At 42.0% G+C, this 20,361-nt stretch overlaps 2 protein-coding genes across 2 annotated transcripts; one reads left to right on the top strand and one right to left on the bottom strand.

Annotated features, from left to right (window-relative positions):
• Positions 1–1,084: 1,084 nt before the first annotated feature.
• On the top strand, positions 1,085–12,069 carry shkbp1 (SH3KBP1 binding protein 1). The gene is made up of 17 exons (XM_074680393.1): positions 1,085–1,275; positions 3,659–3,712; positions 3,899–3,944; positions 4,022–4,154; positions 4,358–4,438; positions 4,569–4,739; positions 4,883–4,973; positions 6,594–6,784; positions 6,873–6,988; positions 7,102–7,189; positions 7,310–7,426; positions 7,522–7,692; positions 7,790–7,945; positions 9,974–10,070; positions 10,213–10,397; positions 10,512–10,614; positions 10,746–12,069. The coding sequence occupies exons 1-17, from the start codon at positions 1,217–1,219 to the stop codon at positions 11,479–11,481; spliced, it is 2,595 nt and encodes an 864-aa protein (XP_074536494.1). The 5' UTR covers positions 1,085–1,216; the 3' UTR covers positions 11,482–12,069.
• Positions 12,070–13,276: 1,207 nt separating this feature from the next.
• Positions 13,277–18,983, bottom strand: esrrd (estrogen-related receptor delta). Its single transcript, XM_074679675.1, has 8 exons — positions 18,928–18,983; positions 18,471–18,744; positions 18,234–18,387; positions 16,985–17,101; positions 16,794–16,901; positions 16,554–16,715; positions 15,882–16,154; positions 13,277–13,749 (listed from the first exon to the last, which is right to left on the bottom strand). Exons 1-8 carry the CDS (start codon positions 18,981–18,983, stop codon positions 13,511–13,513), a joined length of 1,383 nt encoding a protein of 460 aa, XP_074535776.1. The 3' UTR covers positions 13,277–13,510.
• Positions 18,984–20,361: the final 1,378 nt, after the last annotated feature.

Genomic DNA, 20,361 nt, shown 5'->3' with positions numbered 1-20,361 from the left:
AGGGAGGAGAATACAGAGGAATTAGATATGAACGGCGTAAATAAAGCTTCAGAGATGAATCAACTCGTTAAGTTTGTTTGTGTTGATTCAAATTCAACCTCACCAAAACGTGGCTTCATCTTCTTCCATGTCAGCTTAGACCAGAGTCAGCGCTAAGTAACGTCCACTTTTGATTGTGTCTGCAGAAAACTGGATGTGTTTTAGACTTTAGACCTTCTTAGACCTTTCCTCTTAAGCTTCACACCTTTTCGCTTCAACAACCTTGTGTGAAAAGTAGAGCGGCCTCAGCCTCAACGTGGGCGCCATTTCTGTGGAAAGCTTTAGAAAGCTTCCTCTGTGTTCATCAGAAACCAAGATAACCCTAAAAAAAACCCACTTCAACCACCATTTCCTCTGCGCTCAAGCTCTCACGGATTACACTGTTGATAAATATGTGAACACATTTTACACATGGAGCTTTATTTATCAATCGTTTTATGTGTCACTGTGTCACTAACAGATCGTCTCTGATGAAGAGCAGAAACATCACTGTGATGCAATAAATAACTCAAGCCCTGCAGTCTGAGCCCTATTTATTGATTTATTCCCCGTGTGAGGCTTCCACCCACGCCACTCTGATCTGGAGGAGAATGGGAGGAAGAGGAGTCCAGCCGGGAAGAGGAAGATGTCAGACACGAGAGGAGGAAGTGGAGCATCTCTGATCATCTCTGCTGAAACAACAGCAAACATCTGCAGAGCTGCTGGGACAGCAGAGAAATAATACACTGTAAAAAGATTCACTGCACATCCCTGATACTCTTGTATCTCTGCTTTATTGTTTTACTAACTCTTGAAATTTATAATTTAATGGCCTAAAAAGTACAAATTTATTCTTATAAAACACACTTAATGATATCCTCTTACCTTGGCCCGATCAGTCTGTCGTTAATGTGCTATATTGAAAAGAAAAAATCAAGATTTAATGTGAAACTTACTAAAAGTAGTCCTGCTCCAGCTCTATATTCCAGTCCGTGTTTTGTTTTTTAAACGCCCACTCCTCATCCCGTGGATCCGTTCCGGGATTCCTCTGTCACCCTCCGTCCGGACGTCAGGAACAGGAAGTCGGCTTATCACAACAACGGAAGCCGTGTTTCTCCTAAAGATGGATTAAAATAAAGAACCTGAAGTGTTTTTGATGTTGTGAAGGACCGGGCTGCCGGAGGAGCTGCTCTGTGAGATGATGTCCAACACGGCGAGGAGCGGAGACATCATCCACCTGAACGTAGGCGGGAAGAGGTGAGGGGGCAGCTAACAGGCTAACAGGCTAACATGCTAACAGGAACAAAGCTGACAGAGGGTCCATTATCACACATTAATATCCTTTAAATCCAAATAAAGAGGTTTATTAAGCACATGTTACCAATCAAAACATCTTCGGTGAGTTTGACTTTTTCATAAACAGATCAATAAACTGTGTTTTAAAGCTGATATAACACGACTGTGACAGCAGAGTCCTACGGTCTTTACAATCAATGAGATTTTTCTCCACTTCACCAGTGGACATCAATCAGTCAACTAACCAATCATTATTTATACCAAGCTAAATCACAACAAATGTTATCTCTGGAACATTAATAAGCCACAGTGGAAAGCAGCAAAAACAAAGGAAGCGCAAGCAACTTTGGCACCATGGTTCAGCCCCTTCCCCTTCCAATACACCTATACCCAGAGACCCAAAGAGACAGGCGCACTGTAGTTCAACATTTAGTGATGATAATGGTGAGACTGCAAAAAGTCCATTGTACAGTTTTCAAGTCAAAATACCCCCTGTCACAGTGGCCACCATTGTGCAGCCAGTTTGCACAATAGAGGTGCCGATATTTGGCATTTTGAAGCATATCAGCATCTGACATTTTTGGTGATACAGCAACCGATAAGAAATCAATTGAAAAATGTGTTATTTCTGATGCAGCCACGCCTCCCAGTCTACCGTCACTACTCCACACACAGTTACACACAGAGCTATTTTATTTATTTATATATTAGACTGACCAATATGGATTTTTTGGGGCTGCTACCGATACTGATTATTTGTAGGCAAGGAGGCTGATAACAGATATTTAAAGCCGATATTCATTTGCACTCACAGTGAAAATATTGGCGTAAAAAAATTTGAACAATACAAACTCCAACTTAACTGCATTCACAGCTCCCAGGCTTAGCAGCATGTTTTATAAAGTTAAATGAAAACTTAAAAAAATAAACAGCTCAAGTTTTCTACAGTAAACAAAGTTTTCAAAAATGTCTATGTAACTGCAATAAAAACTGGACAGAATTACGTTTGTGTGCTGCCTTTTACAGGCATGTAATGCAGTGGAATTAATTTTCTGTTTGGTTTTACATGACTGATTTTAACTGACCATCTAGGGCTTCCGTTGTGTAGACAGGAAGAAATTCATTAGATGTTATAAATGAGGCTTAAAGTGATCCTCCGGGATGGAACAAGTTGGGTCCTATCACAAGGTTTAGGGCAGAAAATACCCCTACAGCAGTGATTTTGTGCAGCAGAAGCCCAGAGCGCTCGCACCAAACACCCCCTCCCTGCTCCTCTGCCGGTTTCCTCTGCACTCAGACGGGGCCATATTTTACTTGACCAAAAACACAAATAAACGGACTCCCACTGAAAAAATCTGATATCGGTCTGCATTCATGCTTTATTCAAAGTGAACAGCAGGTCGTCCTCGCTGTCATAATCACTCATCTTTACGTTGTTATTGCATAATTCGTCCTGGCAGACTACCTGTGTTTGTTTATATCTGGTACGCCGTGCGCGGACTGATACACTAAGCAGCGAGCGCCTCATAACCAGCTGTGGCTCTGCAGCGGAGGTAGCGCCGTTTTACAACACGATGAGAACTAGAGCCTTATTTAGCGGTGTTTTTGTGTGAAAGTAACGCGCTGAAAATTCTCTAAATAAAGCGTGAATGCAGACCGATATCAGATTTTTTCGGTGGGAGTCCGTTTATTTGTGTTTTTGGTCAAGTAAAATATGGCCCCGTCTGAGTGCAGAGGAAACCTGCAGAGGAGCAGGGAGGGGGTGTTTGGTGCGAGCGCTCTGGGCTTCTGCTGCACAAAAACACTGCTGTAGGGGTAATTTCTGCCCTAAACCTTGTGATAAGACCCAACTTGTTCCATCCTGGAGTATTACTTTAAGCCTCATTTATAACCTCTAATAACTAATAAAAAATAAACTTTCCAGACAGAAAGAGGACTTGAACAAAATGCAGTCCAATAATATTTTCATATCCCCACAGCAAAATTTCTACCAGGTTTTTTTATTTTTTAAAGTTTGACCACAGCTCATCTGGAACGACTGGGGAGACAGAGAGAGTTTTTGACCTGTACTGCAGCCAGCCACCAGGGGGAGCAGTTTTTGTGAACAAGTTGCGAAAACCTCGCAACGTCTGTTTTTTTCCTGACAGATCTTGGAGAGGAGAACAGGAGGGATTACAGATCTGTGACTGAGTTTGTTTAACAGGAAACACAGAAACTTTATATATATTATATGTTTAAACACTTTGGTGCAGCCTGCTCAGCGTATACCGGGCCGTTACGTTATAAAACAGATCTACGGTTGGAAAACTGTGGAGTTAATGTGGAGATGTTTGTGTGTTTGAAGGTTCAGCACCTCTCGACAGACGCTGACCTGGGTCCCTGACTCCTTTTTCTCCAGGTCAGTAAAGCAAACACACACCTTACCTACGCCCCTTTCACACTGTAGCGATAGCATTTCAACGCTAATGGCTAAAAACTTCTGAATGTGCTGCTCCTACATTTTTAACTTGATCATAAGCTGATATCCTGTAAGGTAAGAGTGACAGCTCAGACTGCTCTTGACGCCTTGTGTTTCTCTCTTCAGTCTTCTGAGCGGACGCATCTCGACTCTGAAGGATGAAACCGGAGCCGTGAGTACAGAGTTTCCTCATCTCTTCATTTAGAGTTGATCAAACTCTAACATCTTGTCCCTCCTCTCATCCCGTAGATCTTCATCGACAGGGACCCCTCTCTGTTCGCCACCATCCTCAACTTCCTGCGGACCAAAGAGCTGCACCCCCGCTCCATCAACGTGCACATGCTCATGCACGAGGCCGAGTTCTACGGCATCACACCGCTGGGTGAGGAGAAACCAGAGGCCATGAAAACTCATAAAAAACACTGAAATGTCCCTTTAATGGGTGTTTTTATTTGAAATCCCTTTCATAATGAGTTTTCCTGCCTGTTTAATGCTCTTTGTCCCACTGATCACTGAATTATAACCACGCTCAGACTGTTTCGTTGTGTTTGTTGAAACGTGTGACTGAAAGATTTGTTTTCTCAGTGCGAAAGCTGCAGCTGTGTGACGAGCTCGACCGATCATCGTGTGGAAACGTGCTCTTCAATGGCTACCTGCCTCCACCAGGTACAGCTTCCTGTCACCACACCTGAGCCTCAAGGAAGGGGACTCATATGATAATCATTGTGTAGTGAAAACACAAATAACGTCTTGATTCCCTGAAGTGAATCCAATCATCATTTTCTTTCCATCCCAGTGTACCCGGCAAAGCGTCGTAACCGTCACAGCGTGGCGGGATCACAGTTCATGGCAGGCCGCGTCGTGCCGGCAGAAAGAGCACCGGTCAGACGCAGCAACACGATGCCTCCAAACCTGGGGAACTCTGGGATACTGGGGAGAGCTGTCACTGAGGAGAGGACGCCCGGAGGTAAAGATACACACACTCACACACACACATGGGCGTCTGTTGTGTGTCTGTTGGTGTTTAATATTTGTGTCTCCTCCCTGGCTCTTAGATAATAACATGACCTGTGTGTGTGTGTGTGTGTGTGTGTGTGTGTGTGTGTTCAGGTCAGTTGTCAGACACAGGCATGGTTCGGATCATCTGCGGTCATCACAACTGGATCGCTGTGGCCTACGCACAGTTTGTGGTCTGCTACAGGTAAACAGCTCTCACCTGATCATCAGCTGAGTGTTTCCCTCACGTGGAGCAGGTCTGTGGTGACGGACTGACACAGTCATTAATGATTGACAATGTGACGCAGCGTAACTCTGAATTTCCTGAGGGAACCCTCCCAAAGGATTAATAAAGTTCCTATCTAATCTAATCTAATCTAATCTAACAAAGTCATGATCAGAAACAGATTCAGAAAAGTCACAAAGAGCCTTTATTTCAATGTCTGCCTGTTTGTTTGTTGATCTTCCAAAATTATATTATAAATTATATATATTTCTGCAAACATTCAAGATTCCTAATAACAATTCAGATTTCTCCTGACCCTCTGAAATCTAAAAAAATGCTCTGAAGTTCTAATAACATTCCAGAATTTATGTAACGTTGTAGAGTCGTACCAGCGTACCAGAACTCTGAAAACACTCTAGAACTATATAAACATTCTTGATTTCTTTTAGAATTTTCAACAGTCTAAATGTCTACTAGCATTCCAAAATGTTACAAACATTCTAGAGTTTTACTCAGTGTCTGGAATTTTGTGACATTCTAGAATCATTCTAAATTTCTAGAAGTGTACTAATAGTCTAGAGTAGTTGTATAACTCTTTTAACATCCTTGAATTCTGTAGCATTCTCGAATTCTGTAGCATTCTAGAATTCTGTAGCATTCTAGAATTCTTCTAGTGGTATAGAATTCTACCTAAGTTTAAGAATTCTTCCAACATTCTAGAATTTTGAGACTTCCAAGAACTCTGTAACATTATGGAAGTCTTCTAGCATTCTAGAATTTCTTTAATGGTCTAGAATTCTTCTTGAGTTGTAAAATGCCTCTAACATTCTAGAATTCTTCCTAAGTTGTGGATTTCTTTTAATATTACAGCATTCTGTGACATTCTAGAATTTTTTATAGTGGTATAGAATTCTTCCTAAGTTGAAGAGTTCTTCCAACATTCGAGAACTCTTCTAGCATTCCAGAATTTCTTTTATAGTCTAGATTTTTTTCTTGAGTTGTAAAACATTCCTAACTTTCTAGAATTCTTTTAAGTTGTAGACTGTTTTTAATATTCAATCATTTTGTAACATTCTGGATTTCTACTCACATTTTAGGATTTTACTAATATTCTCAAGTTCTACTGACATTCTGGATTTCCAGTAACAAATCAGACTTTGACTCACCTTACAGAGTTTTACTAACATTCTAGGATTCTGGTAACATTCTAGACTTAAACTTATCTTCTAGGATTCTACTGACATTGTGGAATTCTGCTTATGTTGTATAGTTATTCTAAATCTTAACAATTAAGGTTAAAAAATCAAAAAGTTCAATCTAGAATTCCACTTACATTCTATAATTTTGTCAACGTTCTAGAATTTTTCAAACATTTTAGTTTCTATATACACTCTAGATTTCTTCAAACGTTTTAGACTTCCAGTAACATTTCTGTTAGACTCTAGATTGCCGACGTTAGAATTCTGGTAAGATTCCAGATTTATGAAATTCTGGATATTTTAAACACCATCACTAAAAAAAGAAAATAGAAATTCTTATTAGTCCGGTTTTAATGAATCCATTCACCATGAGACCTACAGTCATCCTCTCTGGTTTCAGGGTGAAGGAGTCCACCGGGTGGCAGCAGGTCTTCACCTCTCCTCGTCTGGATTGGGTGATCGACAGAGTCGCTCTGAACGCCAAAGTCATGGCGGGTTCTCTGGGAGACAACGACAAGATGGTGGCTGTGGCCTCTGGCACGGAGATCATCCTGTGGGCGATCTGCCCCGACGGCAACGGGAACGAAATCGGTGAGTTCCTGAATGATAGACTGGATATGAGGGAACAGAATCAGGGAAAAACTTCTGCCTGCTGACCGTGTTTGTTTGTCTTCTTCAGGTGTTTTCAGCCTGAACGTCCCTGTGGAGGCTCTCTTCTTCGTTGGTAACCAGCTGATCGCCACTAGCCACACGGGGAAGGTCGGGGTGTGGAACGCCGTCACTAAACATTGGCAGGTGGGGGGAATAAAAGATCTTCACCTGTGTGTGTGAGGGTTTCATCCAGCCAATCAGAGTGACGTGTGTAAACTCAGGTGAGGGGTGTGACGCTGTCTTTTCTCTCCGTGCAGAATCAGGACGTTGTTCCCATCAGCAGCTACGACACCGCAGGCTCTTTCCTCATCCTGGGCTGTAACAACGGATCCATCTACTACATCGGTGAGTCATCATTACATCATAACCTGTTACCGGCAGACGGACTGGGTGTTACGTTAATTCCTGACCCGTCAGAGCTGTTTTTAAAGTTTGATCTGCTCTTTGTGTGGTTTCATGTTTCAGACGTGCAGAAGTTTCCTCTGAGGATGAAGGATAACGACCTGCTGGTGACGGAGCTGTACAGAGACCCCACTGAGGACGCCATCACGGCTCTCAGCGTCTACCTCACCCCCAAAACCAGTAAGGAACCAGTAAAAGATCCAAACTGTAAAATCGGTATCATCTCTAAACATAGACTCAGCTTTAAGCCTGAACTGTGTCGGTCATGTGATCAGGCGACAGCGGGAACTGGATCGAGATCGCGTACGGGACGAGCTCAGGAACAGTTCGGGTCATCGTTCAGCATCCAGAGACGGTCGGCTCGGGGCCGCAGCTCTTCCAGACCTTCTCAGTGCACCGCAGCCCCGTCACCAAGATCATGCTGTCTGAGAAACACCTGATCTCAGGTGAAGAGTCAAGACTTGATCCTCCATTTGAAATCTGCGTATTTTCAGAGAAACCTGATTTGATCACCTGATGCTCTTTTCTGTTTGTGTCCCTCAGTTTGTGCCGACAACAACCATGTACGGACGTGGACGGTGACACGCTTCAGAGGGATGATCTCCACCCAGCCGGGCTCCACGCCGCTCACCTCCTTCAAGATCCTCAGCCTGGACGACATCGACGGACACGGAGGCTGCAGCGCTGGGACAGAGATTGGTAAGCTCTGATTGGCCCTGAGGGTCTACCTGTTGTTAGCTGTGGTTTTCTCTATTTCCTCCACCGTTTCTCCTCATTCCTCTGCAGCAGCTGAGTGACTCTGACTCATGAGTTCACCTGAGACTCTGGAGTCTTATCCTGAAGCTGGGTTTAGACTAACGCCGTCATGAGCATTGAATACTTTTACATCCCAGCCCCATTGGCATTTTTTTTTTCTTGCTACAATTCAGACCTAATTTTTGTCTTTAATATCTTGAAAAAAGACATGTTTCTGGACTTGTCAGGTGAACCTGGCTCATATTAAGTCTATAAAGACCGTTTTTACTAAAGATTAGACAAAATTTAGATGCGTTAGAGAGAAACATTTCGCCCTCTGCTGGATAATAGTGGTAACTTTTTTCAAATCCAGTTTATAAACAAAGACTGTAATGAAGAAGATGAATTTGAAAAAAACATATTTTTTGACAAACATTCCTGATTTTGATATAGCTTATCAATAAATCCAGATATATCATATAACAATTTTTCTTCCACCTCTACTGACATGTGATCAGTCTATAAAATCTACTTTATCTTCACAATAAAAACAATAAAAGTGTATAAAATTCTAAATAATAATAAAAATCTAGTGAATAGTTATCTAAACAAGATTTTTTTTTAGTTTTTTTGTTTTTGATAAATTTGCAAATATTTGTTAAATAATTGAAAATATGTTATTTTATGAATTTATGAAATTTCAATAAGTCGCAAAGTGTTTCAAACATTTTCAAATTTAATTTGAAAAATTTCACCCCAAAAAAGAATTTAAAAAGTGCAAAATTTGCCAAAAAAAATGAATTTTCAAAAATGTGCAAATTAAAAAAAAGAAAAAAAGTTTTATTTTAAAAAGTGCAAAATTTTCAAAAATTGTAAAAATTTGCAAAAAAAATCAAATTTGAATGATTTGATATAATTTGCTATAATTTGCAGAAATGTTTTCTTTTTTTAGAATTTGCAAAAAGTTGTTCAAAAATTGAAGGTATATTATTTTATAAATGTATGAAATTTCAATAAGTTGCAAAACGTTTGAAACATTTTCAATTTTAACTTGCAAAATTTTCCCCCATCAAACATTTCTCGACAATTGGTGAAAAAAAAATATCTCAAAATGTGAAAAAATTGTAGGAATTTGCAAAATTTGCAAAAAGAAAATCAAATTTAAATGAATCATGATTTGGTATAATATGCAGATTTTTTTTAAATAAAAATTTTAAGAGTATGGAAGTATTATTGCAAGAGGTAATGCATATTAAGTTATGCAGAAATGTTAACACATTGATTTATTTAGTGTCATTGTCTTCAATCATCAATGCCCTCTGTAAGAAAAGCAAACATTTTTATTTCAATAAAAAAAAAATATTTTAAAGTTACAAGGTGCCACTGCAAAGGAGTCAAAGAGCCGCATGAGGCTCCAGAGTCGCAAGTTGAAGACCCATGACATAGTAAAACTTCCACTATAGTAATTGTTGTTACTAAAAAGTGATCTGTGCAACTTTGTTCAGGAAGTTTGTATCAGACAGGTAGCCCTTCATACCACTCATTTTCTTTGAGGTAGCCCTTGGTCTCAAAGGTCGGTGACCCCTGCTCTAGAAACAGTTTTATCAGAATGAAGGTCGGTAACTTTTAAATGTTTGATTGATTTACAATGATTCTAGAATTTTCTGTTGATGTTCAGTGATTTCCAAATGTAGTGTTATGTAAGTTATTCTAGAATGTTCCAATCCAATGTACAATGTTTCCAGAATGTTCCGTTGATGTACAAGAATTCCGGAATGTCGTAGCTGCAGCAGGATGCTATGAGAATTCAGAGAAACAAGCAGCAGAAACAGATCTGAGATCTTCCAGTTTGTCAGACTTTATTTTTCTCTGTAGTCCAGCAGGGGGCAGTATTTGACACAGTTTGAAATCATCCCACAGGAACCTCATGTGTGTCTGTCAGAGCTCAGTGCAGATAAAGGTCAGAGTGACGTCATGTAATCCTGGTTTCAGGTCCGTACGGAGAAAGAGACGACCAGCAGGTGTTCATCCAGAGAGTCGTCCCAGACACCGACAAACTCTACGTCAGACTGTCGTCCAACGGAAAGAGGTGAGAGCGCGTCGACACTCTGAAGACAACGTGACAGGAGACATTACCTGTTGGCTCCTTGATTCAACAAATCTGAGTTTTTAATCCACCTGGAACCAAGATGGAGTCAGCTCACGCCTCTGTGTGTGTATGTGTGTGTCAGGGTGTGTGAGGTGCGCTCAGTGGACGGCACCTCCATCACGGCCTTCATGGTCCACGAGTGCGAAGGCTCGAGCAGGATCGGCTCCCGGCCGAGGCGCTACCTGTTCAGTGGTCACGGCAACGGCAGCATCCAGATGTGGGACCTGACCACGGCCATGGAGATCGCCGGGAAGGTCGACATCAGAGGTAAGACGCCACGACACACACACACTGAAACAAACACAGACACACACTCCAGAAGAGAAATATGTGCTGTGACTGGTCGGTGACTGATGTGAGCTCTCATTGGTTGTCTCTCAGCGCTGGGCGGGCCCACAGAGGAGGAGCTGCTGGAGCTGTTGGACCAGTGTGACCTAGCTCTGACCCGAACACCTGACAGCACACCCAGGGCCTCCACCTGCAGGTACACTCACTTAAACACACACAAACACAATTTTAATTTGAAAAGCCCAGTGCCTACATTTCCCAGAATGCCTCTGGGTCAGGTGTGTTTTGTTTGCTGTTGTTAACTGTCATGGCCTCTCGTCCTTTCAGTCTTCACTCTCAGTTCAGCGACGCCTTCCGATCGGAGCGACTCCACTCCTCAGGGGGACGAGGAGGCGGAGCTTCAGGATCCTCTGCTTCTCTCTGCGGCAGCCTCCCCAGACAAGCCCCGCCCCCTGTGCCTCTAACCAAACCTGGCAGAGACTCCACCTTCTCACCTGGACCTGGACCACAGAGCCTCCTCGTCCCGGGTCCGTCCTCCAGCCCCCGCCCCCACAGACACCCTGACCGGGACAAGGAGTGGGGGTCTGTCCGCAGGGGCAGCTTCGTGGAGCGTTGTCAGGAGCTGGCAAAGGGTTCGGAGGCAGCAGCAGGTCCTGGTTTCGTGGTCCCTGCAGGGTCAGACGGCGTGAGGCGGAGCTTAGCAGTGTGCAGCGAGTTGGAGGCCAGATTCGGCCTCAGGACGCCGACCACCTTCTCCGTCACACCTGCTCCTCGCCACTCTCCAGGAACATTGGCAGCACCCTCATCGTCCTCACAGCGCAGGCTCACGCCCACTTCTCCACCAAGCCCCGCCCCTCCTCCTCCTCCACCTCCTGCCCTGAGTCCAACGCGCTCTCAGGCACCCGTCTCACCTCGTCGCAGCGCTGCATCATCCCCTCTAGCATCTCCAACCACGTCCTCTGCTGAGGCCACGGCGTCGCCTGAGAGCCCAGCGAGTCCTGAGAGTCCTGCTTCAGCCCCGCCCACCAGCCCCAAACCGCACATGAACGAGACCAGCTTCTGATTGGCTGCTCGGGTTTAGAACAAGAAACTCAAAAACATGAAATGTTAAATGAACTCTCGACAGCGACAGCGTTCAGATGGGATCACGTCTCTCTTTATATCACTTTGTTCCTCTGTGCTGCCCCCTGGTGGCTGAAAGCATCGTTACTGTAGCTTTACCCGCTGTTGATCTTTATATTTTGTATTATTTTATAACAACAGAAAAAAATTGTTTTGTTCATTTTTGTATCTTTCTTAGCAGAAACTTTTCTATCAGCTGTTGAAAACAAAGTTTGTATCGAAGCTTTATTTTTAAATTTGTATGTTTGGTTCAGACACTGATAAAAAAAACACAACATCAATGTTCAGTCTGATTTTTACCGCGTAGAATCTGAACGTCTTAGCCTCTCAGCCAATCAGGTTTCAGCTCAGCTTCTCTTCCTTTAAGTAACACCAGATTGCCAAACATTGATTTTCAGACTTTATTAAACAATGTTTCCTACATCAGGTTGTCACTTTGTATAAAAAAATAAATTATCTGACTAATTCAATAAAGAGTTTTATTTCAAAATCATGAAACACTCAGCTCAGAGAGTCAAACTAACAGCAGCAGGTAGAAAACGTCTGTTCACAACTAAAAAAATAAATAACTTTGACTACACAAACATCTTTCTTTACAAAAATACAACACTCTGTGAAAAACTATGAATGACCTGATGATGATGATGATGATGATGATGATGATGATGTGTGGTATCAGATTTTTTCTTAAGTCCCACCCCCAAAGAGTGATTGTCCAATCATAGCTTGGCAACTTTCTAGAAAAGCTGATGGTTCATCTAAGGGTTTATCTTTATGTTCAACTTTTAAAAATTAAAGTTTAGCAAATTACTCTTTTTAGAACTGGCAACGTTAGCATTTTATGCTAACATGCCAAATGCAGTTGACAGTCCACTCTGTACTTTGTCACATTTAGTTGCATTTACCAGGAAATTCAGTGACAAATGAACTAAAACCAATATAAAAACTCTTTTTCAGCTATGAGTTAGCTGCTAACTTTAGCATGAGTGGCTAACTAGCCTCCTCAAAACTGCAAATAAGGAAAACAGCATTTCAGCTTTTATTATTCTTTATAAGCTAACTAATGTAGCCTGTGATTAAAAATTCTGTTAGTTAAGACCTCACTGTTTGGAAGCTAAGTGGCTAACATGCTACAAAATGTTAGCATGTTCTTTAGAACATCTTTTTATTACAGATGTTGATTATCCAAATTCAGAAACAACAACCTCTAAACAGAATCATATGTATCTGAATAATTTGTTTTAGACTCTATGTTAGCTGCTAGCTAGCATAACCAAGAGTGACAGAGTTGCTAATAATAGAGAGAAACAGAATGAAAAAGACTGTAATTCAAGAATTGTGGCTGTTAGGTGAAGTTAGCCTCTCTTTGTATAGCTTCTTGTAAACTGACCAGCATAAGATGTTTTTTTCAAGTTCCAATGTTAGCTGCTAACTTTAGCATAGGTGGCTTATAGCTACCCAGAAAAACGACTAAAGAAAAAGAGAGAAAGTAAGGAAAAAAGCTATCATGATAAAAGCTAACTGATATCACCTGTAAATACTACACGTGTGGTACATTTAGCCTCTCCTTACCTAGCATCATAAAAAATGACTAGCTTAAGCTGTTTTTACCAGCTCTCATGTTAGATACTAACTGTACCTTGGATGGCTCATTTGCTAACTTGCTAAAGTATTTAAAGACAAGCTATATTCTGTTAGCCAACTCATGCTAACAGCTTGCTAACATTCTGTGGGGTTGCAGGTGGTGTTTGAAATCCTCTTGATGAAGATCAGAGGATAGACTCTGGTTGTTGCAGCTAAAACATTTAAAAAGTCTCATTTTCAGAAAAAAGATAACAATAATCAGAAAGAGTTTCTGAGTCAGCAGCCTCCAGAAAGTCTCCAGATCAGCCTGAAGACAGTCTGTCCTTAAAGGACGATGATCCCTGAGTGATAGAAGTTTATTTCAAGATGATCATGATGGTCCTGGTTCAGGCCTTGGCATCGAGCATCTCCAGCAGCAGCTTGTGAAGGGGGACGCAGCGTTGGCGGTGCAGCCTCAGGAGGACCTGCACGGCACGGCCTGCGGTCTGTCTCAGCAGGGGCAGGGTCATCAGGAGCCGGCCCGCTCGGTGCTGTTCTCTGCGGGACGACTCGTACTCCTGCAGGGCCTCGTGGAGCTCGTCCTGGAACTTCTGCACTGAGTCCGGACAGTCCAGTGGGTCCACATCTGAGGGACAGAGGGAGACATGAGGACAGTTAGATACAAACATGAGTGAGACCTGAGCTTCAAACATGTTTAAGTAGATTTCTGACAGACTCAGTGTTGAGGGATGACCAGCAGGGGGCCTGTTCGAGTCAGAAATGTAACAATGACAGACTTTCAGACAGACTTTATTACAGTTTTTTAAATTTCAGTTCAAAGTCACTCTGAACATTCCGGAACCTGTCCTTTTAATTCCAAAGACACTCTTGGCAATGTTCTGGAACACTTTACTTTATCTTCTTTAGCCCTTAATAACCTGACCCATCAAAAAATAGACAGAAAATTTTATTTCATTTTATTTTTTAACTGAGTATTAAGCCTTTTAGCAATATCTGCTAAAATATTGCTATATTTGATTTTTTTTTAATTAGTATTTTTTGGTATCACATTCAACAATTGGGCAGTTTGGGCAACAATTTTTTAGTAAAAGTGTTAGTTTGAACGTATTTTTTTAAATGCAAGAATTTTATTTTTCCTAAAAAAGTGAGGTAAAATTAAGATGCTTTTTTGTCACAACATATTGAAAATTAGCAAAGAAGTGCCTGAATAAAAGTGTGTGGATGATTTCATGAGATCAGCCGTTTTGAAAAGGGCCTAAATACAACTTCAGGTGCTTGTAGTGGTATGATAATCCTCAAGGGGGCAGAATATCTTTCTGTTCTTTTCTTCTTTTTTCTTTTCTTTTCTTTTTTTTTTTAAAGGTTTTTAATGAAACTATTAGATAGATGAGATAGAGGTCTTTGAAACTCATGGTTGCATATGCTCATGCATATGTTCGGCAACACAGGGTTAAAGATTCTCTGCCAACATTCCGGAATACTTATTTTTATCCTCAAAGATATTCCATGTGGTGCTCCAAAACACTTCACTTTATCTTTAAATCCATTCTGTCAACATTCCGGAATACTTCTGTTAATATTCAAAGACATTCTGAGCAACATTCCAGAACCTTGTTGATCTTTTAATCCAGGAGGGCAGAAGTGGAAATTGTGACATTTGTTGTTTCTAAGTCTGAACTGGGTTGTCAGAGTCATTTAGTCTGGAACAATCCATAAAATCTAGGTTTAAACTGTCCACAAAGTCTGAGTTCTTCCGGATTTACTTCACAAAAATATGTTTTGAATGAACTTTTGCTTGTGTAGAAAAGGTGTTTTTACAGTCATATTGTTTGTTTGTGTGTTTCGTGTATTTATTGCTGTGTGTTGTTTTCAGTCCTCGGGGAGCAGACAGAGACCACCGGACCATAACTGACTGAATGTGCGACACAAAGAGGACATGAGACGGTCAAGTGGGAGACAAAAAGACAGGTCAAGGTCAGCCTGTGGGTGTTTGTACCAGACACACACTCACACACACACTCTCTCTAACACACACACACACACACAGATGAGCATCATCTTCCATTGTGCTGTGTATTGACGTTCAGAGAGTTCATGTCCTGAGCAGAGCCTCGCGGTCCTCCAGCAGACCGTTCACAGCCCATGGATCCAGTTTATCAATACCCCGTATTGATCCGAGGCTCAGACAGTGGGAGACTGACCAGACTTCAGCTGGAAGAACCGAGCACTGTCCCATCATGCACTGCTCCAACATGAGTGTTCCACTCAATCGCAGATGTTATTGATCAGCACACACACAGCTGTTAGCATCGTTAGCATCAACGCAAACAACTGATGCTTCACACAGCCTGAGCTATCTCATCTATGGATTCATCCGCCATCAAAAGTAGTCCCTGACAAACAAACAGTCTCTATTTTTATTTTTCAGGATGTATTTAAGGATGAGCTCTGATTGGTTAAAGTTGTTCAACTTGTTTAAGTGAAGAATTAATTCAGAATAAAACTGTAAGTCACAGCTGGGAGAGAAAAGACATGACTCCATAGAAAAAGAGGAAGTCTGTGGAGCTAATCAATACAGCGAGGCTTCACCTCCCAGAGTCGATCAATATCAATAATCACTCCTCTGGGATCAATACGCTCACTCATCAGCCCCAAACGAGTACCCCCCCTGCTTACTGTGGATCAATATCTGTGTGTGTGTGTTTGTGTGTGTGTGTGTGTGTGTGTGTGTGTGTGTGTGTGTGTGTGTGTGCGTACCAGAGTTAGCCAGCGCCATAGCCTTCAGCGTCACCGCCTCCTCAGGACTCAGGTGCATCACCTGGTATTTAGCGGTCAGGTGACGCAGCGCCTCGTACAGCTCGCCCAATCCCACGGCTCGACACTGAGACTCATCCAGCTGCAGGTTACCGGCGAACACTAGCTCCTCCCCCGCAGCATCTTGAGACCGCCAGGCCACGCCCACCAGCAGAGCCTCCATCCAACCGCCCTGCAGCAGCGACATCTGGTCAACCAATGAGAGCGCGGAGAAGCCTGAGAAGGGGGCAGGACAGAGCAGGTGTTAACTCAGGTGTGTCAGCGAGTTCAAGTCATTTTGTTTTCAAAATAAAAGCATGAAAATTAAATAATAAAATAAAAATTATTATTTAATTAAATTTTTTTTAAAGAACTCTCATTTTTAGGGTGGAATAAAATGAAGATTAAGTGAAAAAAAAAAGGTTGAGGACATCAAACAAACAGATTTTATTTTGAAAAATAAAAGTGGCCACATATTTCTTTTTTAAATTGAAAATAAAATTAATTAATAAAAAAAAAAACAAAGAAAATTTGATCAAATTTACACAAAAAATTGGAATTTAATAAATTTATAGATATATATTTATCAGTTAGTTATTATTTTTCTTTGCATTTTTTTAAGTGTGTTTTATTTACCTGGGATCTGTTTGGCCCAGCCAATCAGGACCAGCAGCTCTCTGTTCAGAAGGTCACACAGGGTCAGCAGGGTCCTCAGGCTGCCGTCATTGGTCGATTCGTCCTGATTGGCAGCCAGGGGGGCGGGCTCTGTCAGCAGCAGCTGTGAAATCACCTTGTTCCCTAAAAAACAGAGGGAAATGAGTAAGAAAAGATCAACATGGAGAGAAAAACATGTCAGAAGCTTCAGTTTGAACTCACGGCTGCAGACTGGATACGGGTACGTGGTCTTTGAGTAAAAACCGGGTCCAGGCTCAGCCCTCCTTTTGTACTTCTGTCGTCCTCCTCTCACCCGGTCCATACGAACTCCTGAAATACAAAGTTTTAGCTCCTTCCTGTGTCGCCTTCAGTTCAGTCTGAGGTTGTTTTGCTCGTTTTTTTAATCGACGTACCTTCTCTCATCATCCCGGCCTGGAGACATTTCTGGAAGCGGCAGGCCTGACAGGCTTTCCTCCTGCGCTTGGTGATCTCACATTCATTCATCACTGGGCAGCTGTACTCGATGTTGCCTTGAGGAACACAAACAGGAAGTAAAAAGAAGACAGTCAGTGACATCACTCTTAGGCTGTATTCAGACCAGAAAAGTCCTTTGGTCCACTTGTTTGGTCCAACGAAGACTTTGTTTACGATTGCCCCTTCGTGCGTCGTCATGTAGGCTGCCGTCTTCCCCTGAAACAACGAGCCGCACTGCGCATGCGCTGAGGGGCAATCGTAAACAAAGTCGTCGTCAGTTCAGAGGTCATTACAGCCACACAGCGCTGTCTGGAGTGACACAGACTGCAGCAGAGGACTAACCCGGAGCGGACCATGATGGAATATTGGTGAAAAACATGAGTTTTTGGACGATTAATGCAGTTTTAGGAGCGGTGCTGTCTCTGCCCCGATGGATCCCATTATACGGACGTCCGCTGCACGATTTTGGATCTAAATATCTCCTGAAGCACTGCTTGGATCAGGAAAGCCTTCTGGGTGAGTATTTTGTTCTACTTCATTCTATAAACAATGTAAAAGCTGTACAAACCAAACTTATCCTTTAATGAGATATGTTGATATGTTATACTATGTTGGCCAATTTTAAAATGAGGTGTAAAAAAGTTTTTGGATATATATACGTAAATATTTTTAGTTAACTTTAAATTATCTGCGACATGCAGCTGATCTATGCCATGTGTAGCACAGACAGCCAGTAGGTGTCTGTGCTCTAAAAATCAAAGTTACTTTTTTAAACATTAACAACAAAACTGGTCCCACTAGACCCCAAAATATGTAAAAACAGGTCTCATTTCGACTTAACTGGCTCCCCCTAGTGGACAATATTAAAACTAGGCAAAAAAATATCATTTCATGAGCTTAACTTTATAACTCGATGAATAAAACCTTGCTTTTTCAAGCATATTTTCATCTTTTTGTTTGACCGGTATGTTGTTGCAAGGTTTTGAGGCCACGCCCCCTTTGTGCTGTCAGTACCTTGGGGGTGGGGCTAACACCCCTGTAGGATTTAGAGCAGCCTGACGGCGCTCTGAGCTGATGTTTCCTCTCGTAGCTTCACACACTAATCGATGCACAGGGCGCTGATTATTGATCGGTGTTCTGGATTAATTCACTTATTGATCGACTCAGACCCCCCCCTGCTGCTCTCACCTTGGATGGTCCTCTTGAAGAAAGCTTTGCAGGCCTCGCAGGACGCCACGCCGTAGTGATACCCAGAGGCAAAGTCACCACACACCAAGCAGAGCCTCTTGGGTCCTGCAGCGCCCAGCGGTATCAGGAAGTCTCCTCTCAGGATGGAGTCCACCTAGAGGTGAAAGACCTGAAGTGATCAGTCTGCTGAGGATCAGGGTCAGCATCAGGTGATCAGCAGGTGTGAAGAAAGTTTACCTGCACTGCAAACGAGTCCACCTGAGAGACTGAAAACCGCATCGGAGCTTCTCTGCTGCTGGATCCTGTCGGGGAGTCAGGGTCTGGGGCTCCACAGAGGAGGCTGGAGGAGGAGGAGGAGGAGGAGGCCGGGCTGGGCAGGAGGAAGGTCTGGTGTGAGGGGCTCGGGTCCAGGGTAAAGGAAGGGCTGAGGGGGGAGGAATGGAGGAGGGAGGAGGAAGGAGAAGGAGCTTCATCAGTGGAGGAAGGGGAGGAGGATGAAGAGTCCAAGAGACTGAGGAGGAGGAGGAGATTAATAATTCATTAGTTTATGGGTAATTAAGGGGTTAATGTATAGTGAAAGGGTGATGATGATTCTAATCAGGTCCTGCTCACCCTGTCTGTATTATAATTTGCATAACCACCAACTTCTCTGAAAGTAAGTGAAATAAAAAAAGGTTAAAAAGTCATTTCTCACCGCTGTGGATTCAGGAAGTGATAATCCTCTATCAGGCAAAAGTCCTTCAGTTCCATCCTGATCCAGATCCTGGGTCCAAATCAACAACCTGAACCGGGAAAGTCCAAAACTGAACGAGTAATAAGAAATAAAAAAAAATCTTAAGTGGTGCGTTCACTGACTCAGCTTTCTGTCTGTAAAAAAGAGTTTCTGATGCTACTTCAGGGTCCTGTCGTAAAGTGGCGAGGTGTCAGTGAATGGACGCAGACATGTGAGGCTCTGAGGTGCTGCTGTGTTATTTATGGGACTCTCCTGTCCCTACATTGCAGAGGAGGGAGGGGTGAGGCCTGGAGGATCAGCCAATCAGCTCGCAGCATCATCATCAGTCTGAACAGGGGATTGACTTCTTCTTCTACTATCATCTCTATTGATTGGGACAGTGACAGATGTAGGCCACGGCGGCCTGAGGCTGACAACCTGCAGCTTTAAAACATTTTATACCATCAATAAAGAAATCAAATCAGGAGACAGCTCGAGCAAACACACTTTTATTAACACCAAAATAAAGTTATAATTTGAAGCTTATTGAGTTTTAAAACATGGGAGTTGTTTGTTCGCCTCTGCCTGAATCTTTAAGTTTAGTTCTGTAGTCAGAGTTTAATGTTATACTGGTTTGGCCTGAACTCACCACAAAACCACAAAAAACACAGAAACCTTTTACTTTAAAACAGAGGAGTTGTTGGTCTACCACTGGTTTTATTGCTTAATTTGTTTATATTGTTATATTTTGATGATTTATCTTTGGTTATGTTATCTCTTTTTATAAATAAATAATATAAAACAATAATAATAATAATAATAATAAAAATTAATACACACACATATATATAAAATAAAAATATATATCTGCTTTATATATATATATATATATATATATATATATATATATATATATATATATATATATATATATATATATACTTTTTATTATTATTTATTTATTTATTTATTTTTAAGCAGAACACAGGAGTTGCTGTTCTACCCCAACCTTCAGTGTCAGTTTCTATGTGTTATTGTGTGACTATTGTTAGAACAGTAACAAACAAACAGTAACAAAAAGTAACCAAACATCCAGTAAAACCATTATATCAATCTATACACCAAAATCTATTTAAGGATGCTATGAGGAGGATCTGTTTTAACTGGACTCCCTCGCCACCTTCTGGCCTGGAGTCTCATGCACACTGGCATAAATTACTTTTAGCAAGATGTGCATTTGTTTTGGAATTGAATGGAGATTAAATCAAGACAAATTTTCTTGCCGAAGAAAGGGATTTATCAGTACCGTTAGGTAGCACTAAGGTTTGAAACGTGACATCAAGCAGACATTGTAGTAGCTGGGTGTATGTTGTGGTATCGGCAGCCCGTTGCTCCAACGTATCTGTAGGCTAACGT

Source organism: Halichoeres trimaculatus, unplaced genomic scaffold (genome assembly GCF_033239565.1).
Source record: "Halichoeres trimaculatus isolate MK-OKI-2021-1 unplaced genomic scaffold, fHalTri1.1 fHalTri1_scaffold_9, whole genome shotgun sequence".
In the NCBI taxonomy this organism is placed as follows: domain Eukaryota; kingdom Metazoa; phylum Chordata; class Actinopteri; order Labriformes; family Labridae; genus Halichoeres; species Halichoeres trimaculatus.
This window is presented reverse-complemented; position numbering and strand designations above follow the sequence as displayed.